At 37.2% G+C, this 17,951-nt stretch overlaps 1 protein-coding gene and 1 long non-coding RNA gene across 2 annotated transcripts; both read left to right on the top strand.

The window, feature by feature from the left end:
• Positions 1 to 400: 400 nt before the first annotated feature.
• Positions 401 to 6,679, top strand: LOC129271793 (uncharacterized). Its single transcript, XR_010295077.1, has 4 exons — positions 401 to 594; positions 1,669 to 1,765; positions 2,912 to 3,170; positions 5,580 to 6,679. It is a non-coding gene; the product is annotated as an uncharacterized LOC129271793 (long non-coding RNA).
• A 3,996-nt stretch (positions 6,680 to 10,675) lies between these two features.
• LOC129270842 (transmembrane protein 53-like) lies at positions 10,676 to 17,384 on the top strand. The gene has a single exon (XM_054908183.2). The coding sequence runs from the start codon at positions 11,493 to 11,495 to the stop codon at positions 12,408 to 12,410; it is 918 nt and encodes a 305-aa protein (XP_054764158.2). The 5' UTR covers positions 10,676 to 11,492; the 3' UTR covers positions 12,411 to 17,384.
• The last annotated feature ends 567 nt before the right edge of the window (positions 17,385 to 17,951 follow it).

Below are 17,951 nucleotides of genomic sequence, written 5' to 3'. Positions count from 1 at the left end.
AGGCTTTATAAAATGGGCTTCTGAAAATGTTTACGTAATGCGCCATGACGTATAAAATTATGCAAATTATTAAAGATAGTTTTAAAGTGATGATTTTCAATTTTCCATTCAACGTTCTAATTCATGATATTGTTTATTCTGAATCATTACAATGTTTATTCATCCTAATTAGTTTGTTTTAAGATTTCTAATTAACTAACCAGTGGATGACCGTGAAAATGGCTTGCACATAAAAAATGAGGTTATTCGAGGAAAAAAACGATGAGGAAATAATTTCACGCTGTGAGAATATGCAAATAAACCAACGGTAAAGAAATGTATTTCATTTTGAATATGGATTGCGGCTTATAACCAATGAGTGAATGTACACATTATTAATATACATTTCAGTGGTTTCAAGGGAGGGGGAGTTGGGCAGGGAAATATTTGATATCACAACTTTGACATTATTTAAGGGATGGCGACGTGAGTTCCTGACCATTTCCTGACATCGCTAATCTCAGCCTGTCGCATCTCCAGCCTTCTCTTTTCGAATATTTTCGAATCCAGCAAAGACTCAGAGTTTTAAGGGATCAATCCATCGGCAACAACAAGGTAAAGTGTCTTACTTTTCAGACATCGATCAACTTTGTTATATTCCCTGCGGTCGGTGCCTTTAAATGGTGGCCCATTCGACAGAAAAATCATCATCAGTATATAGCAACGTGACAAAATATCGATAATCCTTTGCTACAATGGATAAATCAAAGTGTTATCTTTTAAGTTCAAAGAATCTGGGGGCTGACTGGCCTCTTTATTTTTTGCGAAGTTTTGTAACCAGAGCAGGACCCATACCACAATCGCTAAATAAAACGGCCTGTCAAGACCACTATTACATATGCATTTTGTTCAGTAGACTGACTAGGAACCAATCAGAATTGCTCTTTCAAATTAACGATTAATCGCTAACCTTTGTGTTACGGGGTTCAGCCCTCGCTTGGATTGTTGTTGTTGTTGTTGTTTTATAAAACCATGCCGATAAATTATAAAAAATATAAGTAAAAGGGTTGAAAAACAGAATAATAACGTTCACATGAAAATAATTTTGAAAACCACAACTTGTTATAACCTAAACGTAAGTATTAACCATTTGGAATCATTATTTAGTTATTTAGAGGAGGAAAATCAGATTTCATCAATAAATTTGAAAATCAACATAATTAAGCAAAATAAAAAAATTGCTTTGTGAAAAAAAAATGCGAAACAGTTTCTGAGGTTTATCATGGGCAACCTTTTTAGTGGGTCCCTCCATTTCCATCTAAATTTAATTTCTATTGAAAAATAGTATATATATTTAAAACCTACAATGTGTTGCCCAAATCGTCTAAGTATTTTTTTTTTTTTTCACTACATATGTATAATTAATTTTGTTTGCAACGGATACAAATATTTATGTTTTATATATGGTATACAATTTGTTTTTGTTTGATGGAAGTGAAATAAATGAATTTGAATTTGAATTTGAATTTGAAACCTTCAAGCCGATAGTGATTTATGGGTTAGATTCGGGCTGAACCAGTCCCCTCCCTTATTTTCATAATAATAACAATAATAATTAAAGTATATTACAATATTGATTTGATGGAAATAAAAGAAAATTGTGATTTTCTTTGTTTACGTTAACTACAGATGGCGCTTTCCAAGTTGACTCTCGTTTTCATGATGTTTTCCATGTGCATCATGCTAAGCCAGGTGATGGTCGAGGCAAAAAGCGTTCATGTATATGGTAAGGAAATTTTATATACTTTTTCTGTCTATTTTTAATTACATATACGAATTTCGCAATGGTCTTAAGACCGTTCCATTTTGTTGTTGTGTTATCTTATGAAGGGGTACCGAAGCAAACTGATAAGTATTCAGACTCTAAAATCATCCCTACATCTGTAACATTTTAATGAGATTCTGCATTTTTTCAGACGCGGTTCTAGAGGGGAGCCGGGGGCTGAAGTCCCCCCCCCCAATAAAAAAAATGCATATTGAGTAATGCAGTATACAATTCATATCGTCAAGTACTGTAATCTTAAAGCTTTTATTATATTTGTTAAGAAAATGGTTATGTCGCTTTATATGTTCTCCCTGCAGAGGCTAATTTTTTTTATATAGTTCAGAGTCTGTGATGTCGATCGGTGTTTCGGATCGGGGGGGGGGGCATTCAAAACTTTCGGCGCGCTCTGCCCGCCTAATTTTCAACACAGATTTTTTGCACAAGAAGAACGTCAAAAATTTCAGTTGACAATTTTGTATGTTTGGTAATATTTTAAAATCAAGTATCATGGTTTGATAGTGCTTTTCGATGCTTTTTCAAATATACTTTTGCAATGAATACTATAACATTTTCAAGTTGTTAACTTTCTTCATGGGGGCGGTCGCCAATCCCTCACCAGGAATATGATACAGGGCAGCGACCCCATAGTCATGTTCTCATGCAGCCTATCCTCATGCTGAGTATCACATTCAGGAATTTAAAGATGTTGTAGATTTACATTCATTATTTCGAGGTTCATGACAAAGTGCTCCAAATGCTTATATAGGAGTGTAAAATATCTCCCCGTTCACTGCATTAAAGGGGGTTGGTATCATTCAAATCTTATTTCCTGTCATATTCTATTATACCTTAGATTGCGTTCAAAGGTCTCTAAAAAATTGAAAATATTGCTCTCGCTTGAAAGTAGTTATTTTTCGCTCGTTCACTCGGCTCACTCCCGTATAAATAAATGAAACAACTGGGAAAAGTAACCACGCACTCCCTTTTAAAAATGTTTAAGTGTCTACGCTTCCACTTTTATCATTATGTTAACAAAAATATCCATCAAGATTAGTATTAATTTATTTGTCTATTTGCTTTTGTCTGATCTGCCGATCGAAACCTTAGTCGACGACGTTGAACTGGTGGATAGAGAAAACGATGTTCGAAACGATGTCCATGGCGTATTGGCCCGTAACAAACGATCATCAAGCTCTTCATCAAGCTCTTCATCAAGTTCTTCTTCAAGTTCATCATCAGAGTCTGATGAAACCACAACAGCAGCAACAACCACAACAGCAGCAACAACACCAACAACAGCAGCAACAACACCAACAACAGCAGCAACAACAACAGCAGCAGCAACAACATAGTAGATATGAACAAGGTAGCCCAAAATATCACTATTATTAAGCAACACATCTGATTAATTATACCAAACTAGACTATTTTTCGTTCCACGAGTAGGCCTAAAATTGCGTAACTAATACCCCTTTCATAAACCCAGCGGATAATTCAATAAAAATTGCGTTCACAAACTCCGAAAATAATCCGCACTATTTTTACGAGCGCCCGTCCTGAAAAAGGCGGATAATCGTCATGACAACTGCACACGCCCCCTCCGATGCGGTTGTGTTGGAAAAGGGTGACCTTGTGACCGCACCACGCATAAAGTCAAAATCTGGTCCCGATGCCGCTATTATGCGGATAATTGCAGCATCAAAATAATGCGGATAACTCTGGTCCTCCTCCGATTTTACGACCAAATTATGCTGCTATTAGCCGCATAATTGGGTTTATGAAAGGGGTATAATATACAGTCTATACCGGTAGTTTGGAGTAAAATTAGGCCTTCCTCGTACGCCCCCCTATATACATGAAATGTAAAGATGGTATTGGCTCCGCAGATCATGTCATGTCACTTTTTTATCGTTCGCGTAATGATTTGTCTATTAAGACCGAAATTCAGCATGGTTTAGAAAGTGCCATCCAACCATTATATAAAAAAAAATCCGCTTGTGTTACCAGTATATCATAAATCATTACACAACACAGTAGGGAGTAAAATCTTTTTTTTTTCTTAGTTTGTCAATGATTGCATTTTGGACTGATGGATTCAACAATTCTCCTGGGAGTGCACTGAAGATAATTTTATCAGAAATTTCCCTCCGAGGCTTTTTTTTTATTGGCAATACAGGGAGCCATTGCATAAAAGTTATTATGGCAACTTTTCCATGCAATTGTACGGAATCCTTGAATTTGACTGGCTATTGATCATCGTTACCATGGTAGTTACCATTGGATAGCAAAGTTACCATATAACAGTACCTTTTGCGCAACGGGGCCAAGGTGTGGATACTCGCCAGGATTAATTCCTTGCATACACCAAGCGCCTGTAGCAAGCTAGAGCTATAGATGGAAAATTAATTCATTCAAGCTGACAAGATCTTGCAATTAAACCAATACCTAACAAATCAAAAAAAAAGAAAATCATTATCATTGTTATCATTATTTTAATTAGACATTGACTTTTATCTAGAACATGTATAAATTAAAACTCAAACAACAAAGCGTGTTATTTTCTAACATTTCATGCTAAGGACCAAGCATCTCCCTTGCCCCCCTCCCCCTCCCAGTCCCTCATGCACTTGCACGTTTTATGACAATATATATTAATTATTTTGGCTATTTTGCAGGGCTGTTACGTTTTCAAGCTTTGCTTTTGTGACGACCCTTGCAACCATCCTATTTATTGTATAACAGAAAATACCACTGAATATTTTTCATTTATGTATGATATATTTGATGACTTATATACAAAACTATTGTTCATTATCTTGATGTCAAATTTCAGATATGTATTTTCTTGTCCAGAATTTTGTTATGAAAAATGTTGCAAAAACCAATAAATGAAATGAAATGAGATGAAATACATTATTATAGTGCGCCTTTGAACATGCAACTATAATCGGCGCCTCATAATTGCAATACATTATTATCAATAGTATGCTTAAAATATACGGTTACAAACAGCCGAAACTTTCATTCAATAATTTCCATTAGTTTTTAAGACATTTAAATTTAAGTATCTATCGATGGTTCTTGAGACTGTTGTTATCAACCGCGTGGGAACATGAATATAGCCGATTGCCCCTTGTCTATGCAAATCTATTTCAAAAGAAAAAATATATATCCATTATACATGTTATACGTGATTATGATAGTATACTCTTCTATTCTTCCTTGAATAAATATTTCCTTTTGGTGTATATAAATATGACAAACATCTTATTTCCGTTATGGTTTGCTCCTTGGCTGTCGATTTGTGATGCTAATCAAGGGGGGGGGTGATATATTGTTTCATCCCCCCCCCCCCCACTTGAATAGTTTGACGTCACGGATCGACACCAGTGGTTTGTTCCATTTCAATAGTTTCTTTCAGACTTCTGGTTTTCTCACCTTTTAAAATTCATTATTATGTGATTTGTCATTTGGTGTCTGAAGGAGAAATGAATAAACTGTCAAATGATTTTTCTTTTTTCTCTCTCTCCCTCTCTCTGCCCACCCCATCCCCTTAACCTCCTTCCCCATTCTCTCTCTCTCTCTCCCCCCTCTCTCTCTCTGTCTTTTCTCCCTTTTATCTCCTATATGTCCTCTATTTCTCTTCACTCCGTCTCCACCCCTCCACCCCCTCATTCATCCTGCTCTCTTTTTGTCTAATCTAATCGAATCTGACCAAATTTCCCTCATTCTCTATCCCCGCTGACTCCTCCCCGTTCATTGAACCAAGATACAGGATCTTGTCGGCCCGCAGACCTTATTTACCATAAGGAATATCGTAGTCGGAACACCATTGACGTTATCGTTATCATCCAAGACACGAACTTGATTACGTTCAGTGTGACTTAAATGCATCATCTAACATCGGTAGCTTATCATGCGTATGGATATGAAATTAAATAACTTCATCTATATAAGTCTATACTTCATTTTTTTAAATCCCCTTACTTAATTATCATGATATGATTAATCATTATAATAGTTTTACGGAAGATTGCATACGTTTTTGTATCGTTTTGTTCGAAAGTGCTTTTAGTGGCCAATACTTGTACGTATTTACAGTTTTCCTGCATGTAGGTGAATCGATTCATGTATTTGATAATTGCGCCAGAGTAATAAAGTTATGTTAAATCGCGGGGGGGGGGGGGTATTTCACTTATCTGAAATTTAGCAAATACTTTAAACATGTAAATCCAATCACCAAGGTTGTACAACTCCTTGTTCTTGAGAAGATTAACTGCATATCAAAATCATAAAAGCGAGTAATACCGTATTATTGCCATAAATTCACACTCATTGGGTATTGTGATATAAATTTATTTGTATAGTGTGATGAATTAAATGATAGGAATGAAGATATTCAGTCATTGAACTATATGCACTATAAGGGAAAACCCCTTTTCATCTTTAAAAAACGAAACCCAAATCATGACTAGGGGCACATTCAAAAGATGCCCTAATTATGCGCTACTATAGTTCCTAAGTGTAATTTCTAGACTTTGAAAGATTTACCCTAGAAAACTAGAATTGGGGATGAACAAACACCCCCCCCCCAAAAAAAAAAAAAAAACGACTCTAACATACACTAATCTTCCTCCTCCTCATTTTTGGCGCACCACCCCCCCCCCCCTCCAAAGAAAAAATCCTACGGTTCCACAGTAATATCTAATGATTAACTTGTGAAGCGATAAGATACTTTAGCTGTTCTTATTTCATCTTATTGAAAATTTAGGTCATGTTTAATAAGGCATTAATTAAGTTTCCATTGTTAAGTATTGTATCAGTCACGAAGGTTAAAAAAATCATATTTAGTTCATTAAAACAGAGCATTGCATACATTTCTGTTCAAATTGTTTTTCTTGTGCTTAATTATTCTGAAAATGTAATTAAATTATTCAACTAACATCACTCTTGTAGTGCCACTGAAAGGCACGCTAGGGTGACCTAAAGGGAAAATACATCACATTTCATTTCAAAACCCGTCTCATATTCCTTTTTTCAAAGGAAAATATATCCATATTGTTCAATACACAGCGTGCTCTAAGTCATGTAAGTGGGAAAATGGGAAAGATCGATAAATGGGACTTGAGAGAATGGAAGGGAGCAAAAGATAAGGGGTATATATAGAGAGGGAGAGGGGGAGGGGGAGGAATGAGAGAGAGAGAGAGGGGGAGAGATTGTGAGAGAAGGAAACATATATTTACCTCAAGGTAGACGTTAGGAGAACGTATGTAAAATTTTAATGAGTAGTAGAATATTGAAAAGAAGGAAAAGCAATAGCAATTTATTGGTAAAAAAAAAACTTAGAACAGACCAGCTTTCATTCAAAAAATAAAAAGGAATTTATTGATTTGATTTGATTTGATTTGATTCGACAGAAATGTATTTGATTCGACATACATGTAATTCGTAAAATACTTTTTCATGACATAAAATAATGGTGATTACTCTCTTGGCATAAATAATCGACAAAGGGTAACAAAACATCATTTAAAAAAAGGTGATCTCCGACCAAATTGATATAACACAATCTGAAGGAGAAGGGCATTCACAAAGCACGATTAACATATTTTTAAAATGAAAAACATCAATTCATACTTTGAGTAATGAAGATGGAGATGTATATATAAGAATGAGGATGATGGTATCAATGATAAAGATGAAGGGGATGTGGATGTGGATGAAGATGACCATGACGGAGATAATAAGGATGGGGATGATGGTGACAATGAGTAAAGATGAAGGTAATGTGGATGTGGATGAAGATGACCATGATGGAGATAATAAGGATGAGGATGATGGTATCAATGATAAAGATGAAGGGGATGTGGATGAAGATGACCATGACGGAGATGATAAGGATGAGGATGATGGTGATAATGAGTAAAGATGAAGGGGATGTGGATGAAGATGACCATGATGGAGATGATAAGGATGAGGATGATGGTGATAATGAGTAAAGATGAAGGGGATGTGGATGAAGATGACCATGATGGAGATGATAAAGATGAGGATGATGGTGATAATGAGTAAAGGTGAAGGGGATGTGGATGAAGATGACCATGATGGAGATGATAAGGATGATGATGATGGTATCAATGATAAAGATGAAGGGGATGTGGATGAAGATGACCATGACGGAGATGATAAGGATGAGGATGATGGTGATAATGAGTAAAGATGAAGGGGATGTGGATGAAGATGACCATGATGGAGATGATAAGGATGAGGATGATGGTGATAATGAGTAAAGATGAAGGGGATGTGGATGAAGATGACCATGATGGAGATGATAAAGATGAGGATGATGGTGATAATGAGTAAAGATGAAGGGGATGTGGATGAAGATGACCATGATGGAGATGATAAAGATGAGGATGATGGTGATAATGAGTAAAGATGAAGGGGATTTGGATGAAGATGACCATGATGGAGATGATAAAGATGAGGATGATGGTGACAATGAGTAAAGATGAAGGGGATGTGGATGAAGATGACCATGACGGAGATGATAAAGATGAGGATGATGGTGATAATGAGTAAAGATGATGGGGATGTGGATGAAGATGACCATGATGGAGATGATAAAGATGAGGATGATGGTGACAATGAGTAAAGATGAAGGGGATGTGGATGAAGATGACCATGAAGGAGATGATAAGGATGGGGATGATGGTGATAATGAGTAAAGATGAAGGGGATGTGGATGAAGATGGCCATGATGGAGATAATAAGGATGAGGATGATGGTGATAATGAGTAAAGATGAATGGGATGTGGATGAAGATGACCATGATGGAGATGATAAAGATGAGGATGATGGTGACAATGAGTAAAGATGAAGGGGATGTGGATGAAGATGACCATGAAGGAGATGATAAGGATGGGGATGATGGTGATAATGAGTAAAGATGAAGGGGATGTGGATGAAGATGACCATGATGGAGATGATAAGGATGAGGATGATGGTGATAATGAGTAAAGATGAATGGGATGTGGATGAAGATGACCATGATGGAGATGATAAAGATGGGGATGATGGTGATAATGAGTAAAGATGAAGGGGATGTGGATGAAGATGACCATGATGGAGATGATAAGGATGAGGATGATGGTGATAATGAGTAAAGATGAATGGGATGTGGATGAAGATGACCATGATGGAGATGATAAAGATGAGGATGATGGTGATAATGAGTAAAGATGAAGGGGATGTGGATGAAGATGACCATGATGGAGATGATAAGGATGGGGATGATGGTGACAATGAGTAAAGATGAAGGGGATGTGGATGAAGATGACCATGATGGAGATAATAAGGATGAGGATGATGGTATCAATGATAAAGATGAAGGGGATGTGGATGTGGATGAAGATGACCATGACGGAGATGATAAGGATGGGGATGATGGTGACAATGAGTAAAAATGAAGGGGATGTGGAAGTGGATGAAGATGACCATGATGGAGATGATAAAGATGAGGATGATGGTGATAATGAGTAAAGATGAAGGGGATGGGATGAAGATGACCATGATGGAGACGATAAGGATGAGGATGATGGTGACAGAGTGAAGATGAAGGAGGTTCATTTCAAATAAACATTTATTTTCTTCCATTTCACAAATTTCCAAATTTTTTCGTAAATATAAATTTATACGAATATCAGTTTGATATGAAGAATATAAATATATACATGTTAGGATTAAAGAAAAAGGCGTATACCTTAAAAGCAAAGGCTTTTGGTAAGATGCGCATATACAATACAGTAAACAATACCAATACAAAGTGTTAGGCAAGGGCTGAGAAAAGAAGAGAAGGAAAGGGAACGAGAGAGAGACGTCAGCGGGGAGGCGGGAATGAATTACTAAATAAATAGAGCGCTCAACAAATGTATCAGAGGTGCAAATTATGAATGCCGCAACAACAAACGTACATGGTTCATATTATCATGTTAACCTAAAGTCAGAATGAAACGAAAGATGGAAAATATTCATATATAGGATGACAAAGGCATTTCTTTTAATACTGAAAGCTAGTTGTTGATAGAGATTTTTTTATGTAATCCCGAATTTCGTTCTGCGGATGGGGATAAAGATGACCATGATGGAGATGATAAGGATGAGGATGATATGGTGACAGAGTGAAGATGAAGGGGATGGGGATGAAGTTGGCCACGATGGAGATATTGATGGTGATTATATCGAATAAGGAATAATATCATGATACGACTGCATGAGGGCGTTATCTATGCAGGGCTCATTTGACCACAAATATGACGATAACGACAGACTCCAGAACAAGGGAGTCTTCAGGCGACGGATGTCTAATCTGTAGGCATAGTCCTTTGTTTGTTTGTTTTTTTCTCGCAATTTGCATAGTGCACAATGCAGCGTCTGTAGTATAGTGAGACTAGATTTACAAAGTACCGCGGCTGTCTTTAATTGACACGAGATTTTTTAGTTTAGTCACTCTACACATGGTATTTTACCATTTTTCGTCAAACCTTTTGCACCCATGAGATCTCGAAATAATAAAGATATTGTGGCTCCTTTTTTTTTTTTTTTTTAAACGCACGTATATACGCTTTTATCAACTCGATACCACTAATTGATTTCTGCTATATAAGTCAGTGCATATTTTTTAATCCAACTTGGGAGGTGTACGATTCCCATCATACATACTCCCTGCTCAGCCCCCCCCCCCCCCCCCCCCCTCCCTTCAGAAGCTGATGAATGCTCCCGAGTTTCCTTTAACCCTCGTTCGCTGCGCTCTCTCGTGTGGTATGGTCTTCAAGAACAAGTTTTCCATTTCTATTTATTTCACCCAAGACACCATATACTTCCCGAAATCGCGTGCCTCGTTGGCTTGCCCAGAGCAATAAGAATTTGCCGCAGAAATTTGAGGTTGAGGCAGTGTTATCCATTATTCCTGAGACTGCATTGAAGTATCTGCTTTCTCTTGCATTTATTAGGAATATTTACAGAGGTAAACGGATCATGAAGCTATGAGCTGAACGTGAAAATAAGTATGAACATGTCGGTGTATGCAATGCGATGAACACAAGTATTGTTCGCACTCCCAGACCCAGGCATCGTGACTTGCAGTTGCACGGCGCCGAGGCAACCGGGGTGGAGACGACTGGAGAGAGAGTGTCGTGGTGCAGATCTGCAGCTCAGCTTGTCTAATCTTATCCGGGCCTCGCGATGACCGAGGTGGCCTGCAAACTCTCATTACTTGTTGTATGTTTAACTTTGAATATCCAGTAAACACAAGCTAGAAAACAAATTAAGACATCTTTTGGGAAAATAAAACAGTTTGAACTTTGAGGTCTAGATGAATAGATCTTGTTCTTGTGTCTTGTGAACTCTATATGTCTATGATTCTACTCTAGAAACAATCTAACAGTAGACCTAACAAGTTAGGGCTCACCTCAGCCTAGAATTAAGTGAAACTCACTGTTTTTTAAATCTGCTACTGTGCTAGAGCTAATTCAACTGTTGCTGAAACCTGAACTGAAGTTTCTAGACTGGTCTGTAGCCTAGCTGTACTAATGTTTTGATAAACTGGTTATACTAAACTTCATCTTTAAAACAATTACGTCTTCTCCATACTACCCATAGAAAACTGTGAATTTTATTATTATTAGCGATGGCTGATGAACTTGAATATCATGTTACTTTTCCAACAAAATTTTCAAGTGTTGCAACAAGGACAAGGGCTCAAAGAAGAAGCACAGGAGCTGAAGCTGCTGCTGCTACAGGAGATGTGGAATTGACTGAAAGAAGTAGCCCAGACAAAGAGCCTGTCATTTTTCTCCTTGGATGGTATGGTGCCGAGGACAAAGATCTTGCTAAGTACAGCGCAATTTACCAGTCTGAGGGCTATGTCACCATCCGGTACGTTCTCCCTGGAGAGTTCTTGTTCGAGGGTAAGCTTGGAGAGGTGAATTTCATCGCGGTGAAAGTTTTGGAAGCATTCTTTGATTTGGGCCTGGAGGAGAATCCCATTTTCTTTCACCTGTTCAGCAACGGAGGAGGGTACATCTACCGCGCAGTTACAGAGCTGCTGAACGGGCGCGATCCTGGAGTTTTCGCAGCTCTCAAGATCTGCGGTGTAATCTGGGACAGTGCTCCCTGCAGACCCACTTTCTTCTCTGGAATCCGGGCCTACTGTCTCTTCTCACCCGACATCGACAGGCATTCGCAGCCTTGGTATGTCTCTTACGCAAAGATGGCGCCAGCTTGGCTTTGGCTCTTGGTCAAGCATATAGTCCTCCCAAGCTTCTGGGAAGCCAACAACCTCATGAACTCCTACATTCCAGCCATCATATCCGATAAGATGCCTTGTCCCCAGCTGTTCATCTACTCCAAAGCTGATTGCATCGCATGGTACAAGGATATCCAGGACATCGTCGTCCAGCGGAGGAAGCAGGGCTGCGACATAACCGAGGCATATTGGGAGGACGGTGATCACCTGGAACATCTTGCCAAGCATCGTGATGAATATGTTGACGCTTGCTTGGATCTTGTATCGCGAGGTTTGGAGTGCTTTGAAAGTGATGACTGAACAAGTGGTTTGCTTTTTAGATCTTTGTTTTGTTCTGGCTCTTATATAATAGCCTCTAATTATGCTTTTACCTCACTCTTATGTCTTATCACTCTATACTTGTACATTGTTTAGGTGCTTCATCAGATGTACTAGTAACACAATTTTCTGTGTTTCCTTGCCTAAATAGGTACAACAAAAATTGTTGTAGAAGATAGGAGTACATTCAGAATCATAGACGCTGTCTTGTATTTTGAAATACACTTTATCTTTATCAATAAATATATATGTAAAGCATGTTTGTTCACAATTTATTAAATTTGCACCTGATAGCATTTTGATTTGAGTTTTAAAGAGCACAATGTACTCATACATATTTGCACCAGACAGTGTACACATGTATCGGCAGTTTATAATCACTCGCGTCGCGTTCTGGTTCGTAATCACTCGCGTTCTGAATTTTTGGCGATTTTTTTTTATTTCGGTGCGATTATTTTTAAACGGTGTCTTCAATGGGACAGACATGCAGGGAAATTTGAGTTTCGTTTTAAGCCGGCAATTAAGTGCCTTAAAATAAAATGTACTCGACTACTGTTCTAAGTACCAAGAATAGACAAGCTTGATCCGCCCCAGACAGCTGGCAGCAGTCTGTTTCGAGGAGTTTTTTTTTCAAACATTTTTAATTTCTTTTTATTTCTCTGTATTTGGTGAGTGGAGCCAACGGAGTTCAGCGGAACAACCAACATAATAATTAATAGACACAAAGACCGAAGCTTTTGGTCAATATCAACGAACGTAGAGGGCAGCAACACACAAGCGTGTTGCTCTAAGGAAGGTCAACTCCGCTCGAATTTTGTGACCACTCAAAAAAATTAAAAAAAACTTATATCACACACACACACAATTATTTGTATAAAGGAACAATTTTGTTGGTCCCTCGGACTTCTTTGTAACCAGAGTGCACTTTACTCCCCCTCCTACTTCTCTTTCTTCTCAGTCTTCTTTTTATTCCCATTATTATGTCATCTTATTCTTCTCCCTGATCTTCTACTTCTCAATTTCTTCCCTTTCTCCTTATTGTTCATCTCCCTTCTCACTTCTTCCTTTTCTCTTCTCAGTCTTCCCCTTATTTTATTTTCTCTTTCTCTTCTTCTACATCCTCCCCTCAATTTTCTCTTTTTAGTTTCATTTTTACCCCCTTATGTCCTCCATCTTCTTTTTTCTTCTTCTACTTCTCCTCCTCCTTCCTTCTTGCTTTTCTTCTTCAGCACTTTTTTCCTCCCTAATTTTTACGTTAGTGTAGAATAATTCACAAAGAAAGGGAGAAGCAAATAAATAGTGATATTATGAAATTGTAGCACCTCACTATGCTTTATAAAGAATACCACAGACTTCAGGAAAATCCTCCAAAGGCAAAGCTAAATCGAGAGTAGCCTTTCCTCCTTTTTCTTCTTTATTCCTTTTCTCCTTTCTTTCTCCTTTTTTCCTTGCTTCTTTCTTTCTGTCTGTCTTTTTTTTCTCTCTCTTTTCTCCCTCTTTCCCTTCCTTTCTCCCCCCTCTCTCTTTTTTTAGGGGGAGCCCCCCCCCCGCTTCCGCCGCCTATGGCTCTAAGATTTAAGATGTGGAATGTGATTATGTTAAAACAGTAGTCAAAATTTGCTTGTTATCTTAAAACAGTGGTTTTAAAAAAAAATCGCCAAAAATAAAAAACGCGTGTGATTACCAACCCGACGCGAGTGATTACGAACGCGAGTGAATATAATAAGCCCATGTATCTCATGTTACTCTTGAACTGAATACATGTACCGGTACATGTGCAGGGTTGCAGATACATGTAAGTATTTGAAAGTTACATGTGCATTCAAACTTGCCTTGGTTGAATTGGAATATGCTGCCACAGAAGTTGCATTCAATTTATTATTTTGAAAATAAACGTTCTTGATAAATATTCAAGATATTAAAGATAAATGCCACTTGTGTTTACAACAATTTCAAAATGAGTTACAGGATCCCAAAATGACCACCCAAGTGTCTGAAGGCATAAATGAAATATATGTGCCAAAAGACTCCGGAAGATATTGTGTAATTGCTGAGACATTATGAAAATAAGCATGGGATTCCAGCAAAATGTTGGGTCTTTCTTGCTAGGCAATGTTCTGAACCTGAATTAAGGCCAATCTCTGACATTTCACTGATAATTTGGAAATCCTATCAGCACTGGCGGATCCAGGGGGGGGGGGGCATTTCCGGCCCGTGTCCCCCCCCCCCCTCTTTGAGAGGCACAATTGAAATTTGTAATGTAAATATGCTATTAAAACAGAAGTGTACCCCCCTTGAAAGTGAAGACCTTTTTTGTGGAGAAAATACCCTTAATTTTTGGTTAAAACCCTTTTTATTTGGGGGGGGGAGGGTTTGCTTCTTAATTTTTTCCTCGGGGAAAATGTGCCCCCCCCCCCACCTTTTGGAAAATCCTAGATCCATCCCTGGTTAGTGTATGATTTTCCGATGAAACAGTGTTCTTGGTCCATAATTACCGTACCCAAAGCATAGCTATTGATTTTTCCAGTGATGTACATGTAATTGTATTTACAGTACAATGTCCAATCAATTGCGAAAATCAAGTTTATGATTAGTGACTAAGTTTTGTGTTGCAGGATCATGGGCCCCATCTTACAAAGAGTTATGATTAATCCAATCAAATATTACTGATCTATGGAAATCCATCAGTCTCAATTTTTTCTACAGGAAATTTGCAAAATGTCCTTTTTAAACAAAGGAGAACACAACAAATTGTCAAGAAATCAATGAATTTATGAATATACATCATATCTAGAATTTTTTTTAATAAACATGCATTTTATATTTTGACTTACTAGTAGCTGGCTTTCCAAAGTTGCGATTGATCGGATCAATCGTAACTCTTTGTAAGACGGGCGGCAGGGCCCCTAAAGTGCGTTTTCAATTCTTGCTACATTTTACTGTCATACCAGGTGGGTACCCATGGCATCCAAACTTTGGAGATTGAAGAATAATAAAAAAAGACTAGTAGAATATGTTTGTTTGGGTTAAAAACAAACAAACAATGCTCTCATGATTTGGTTTTCCAAAGGTCAAGGTCAATGTGGTTATTGCCTATCGAACAAGTTTTGTGTTGCAGGATCATGGGCCCCATCTTACAAAGAGTTATGATTGATCCAATCAATCGTTACTGATCTATGGAAATCCATCAGTCTCATAATTTTTTCTACAGGAAATTTGCAAAATGTCCTTTTTAAATAAAGGAGAACACAACAAATTGTCAAGAAATCAATGAATTTATGAATATACATCATATCTAGAATTTTTTTTAATAAACATGCATTTTATATTTTGACTTACTAGTATCTGGCTTTCCATAGTTGTGATTGATCGGATCAATTGTAACTCTTTGTAAGACGGGCCCCTAAAGTGCGTTTTCAATTCTTGCTACATTTTACTGTCATACCACGTGGGTACCCATGGAATCCAAACTTTGGAGATTGAAGAATAATAAAAAAAGACTAGTAGAATATGTTTGTTTGGGTTAAAAACAAACAAACAATGCTCTCATGATTTGGTTTTCCAAAGGTCAAGGTCAATGTGGTTATTGCCTATCGAACATACACATGCACATTGTACAGGAGGTGTTGCAAATTTAAATACAACTGTAGGCTTGAGGTTACTCCAAACTTTGGAAGTTTGTTAATTCCTGATTTAAACCATTTTATTTCAACTTTCAAGTTATTGTTTGGATAGATTCCTGGCCTTAATACACCCCCTTAGTCCCTTTGCCTGTGGCCAATCAGATGAATTCTACTCTTGCCTTGCTACATGTAAAATGTATAAATAATTAATTTCTTTCATATACTTTACATCGTTAACAGGTCGATCTACTTTGTCACAGTATCCCAAATATTATGGAACAATGATATTATGGTATACATGTACATGTAACTTTCATCAATAATGATTGAAATGTTAACACATCTGTAATAAAAATAATAATAAAAATTAGCGGTCTTGCACTGCAAAGCCACAGCCCCTTAAAAATGCCAGCCAGTTTAATACAAATTATATTATATTATATTAACTATTTTATGAATGAAATAAGGAAATGTGAACACAGAAGTACAATCCCTGGAATGAAAACAAAATAGTTTACTGTGCATATTTACTCACTATATACATGTACTAGAGTCACTAGACCAAGATAAAGATTTTTTTGTGTTAACACCAGAGGACATTGTGAGCACATGAATCACGAGTGCACAAAGTTTTCCGTATGTAATATATTGTTAACATTGATTCTTATGTCTTAGCCTGCTCATGACTACATGTACATGTACTTACTGTACAGTTGGCCAGCTGGTTTTTTGGGGCCCCGTCTTACAAAGAGTTGCGATTGATCCGATCAATCGCAACTATGGATGGCCAGCAACGTCATGTATCATGTATATTTGTTCAAAATATTTTCTAGCTCTGATGTATATTCATGCATCAATTGTTTTCTTAAAAATTCACTGTGCTTCTCTTTGTTTACAAAGGACATTGTGCTAATTTTCTGAAGAACAAATTATGACACTGATGGATTTCCATAGAGTTAGATCAATCGTAACTCTTTGTAAGATGGGGCCCTGGTGTTAGAGAGAGCCCTACAATCGTGTTTCTTATTGTCAGTGCACATGTAATATGATGTAATTATCCCCCCCCCCCTGCCCTGCCTTTTCTTTTAAACACAAATAGAAAGGCTCTTCATGTACATTATGCATTTGTGTATAGTTTAACATTTGCTTTGAATTAAATGGAATTAGTAGAAGGTCTGCTATAAATTTTTGAGGAAAAAAAACGTGTCATTGGAATGTTGCGTTCTGTGCTTGAATTTTTTGTATTATACACCAAAATTCAGATTTGTTTTTCACCAATATTGTTTAGATGCTTGTATATAGTGTGGAACTGAAATAATATGGAAATATTTTACATCCTGTGTTTTTATTTCTTTAAAGAGTTTGTATAGCGTATAAGAAAGAAAGGACGAAGAAAGGAAAGAAAGAGAGAGAGGGGGATAGGAATAAAGAATGAATGAAAGAAAGGATGAATGAGAATTAAAGAAAGAAAGGAAGGGGAGAGGGAGAAAGAAAGTAATGAAAAACAAAGAAAAGCAAAAGAAAACAATAATGAAAGGGAGAGGATGAGAGATTGAAAATAGTGAGTGAGAGCTCTTGGTCATGGAATTTTATGACACTTCTATCATGCAATTGAAAAAAAATAATATCACCCTTAGATCGTCCCTATTCCCATTTCAAAATACCCAAGGACCGCCCCTAGTTAGGTTACACTTCATCTTACTTTCATGTTATCAAATGTTTGAAGTTATTGTGCATTCATTTGTCCTGAAGTGGTTATCGATGAGTAATCTGCAGGCTCAGGCCCGTATTCTGAAGTCAGGTTTAACTTAGACCATGGTCTAACTCTGTGCTAAAATTATGGGAAGCCAAAAGTGTCAAAGTTTTTATTAAATTGTATGTTTCTTATGTTTACTGTGCT

Source organism: Lytechinus pictus, chromosome 11, assembly GCF_037042905.1.
Source record: "Lytechinus pictus isolate F3 Inbred chromosome 11, Lp3.0, whole genome shotgun sequence".
Classification (NCBI taxonomy): Eukaryota; Metazoa; Echinodermata; class Echinoidea; order Temnopleuroida; family Toxopneustidae; genus Lytechinus; species Lytechinus pictus.
Note: the sequence above shows the minus strand (reverse complement) of the source record. Positions and strands in the feature narration are given on the sequence as shown.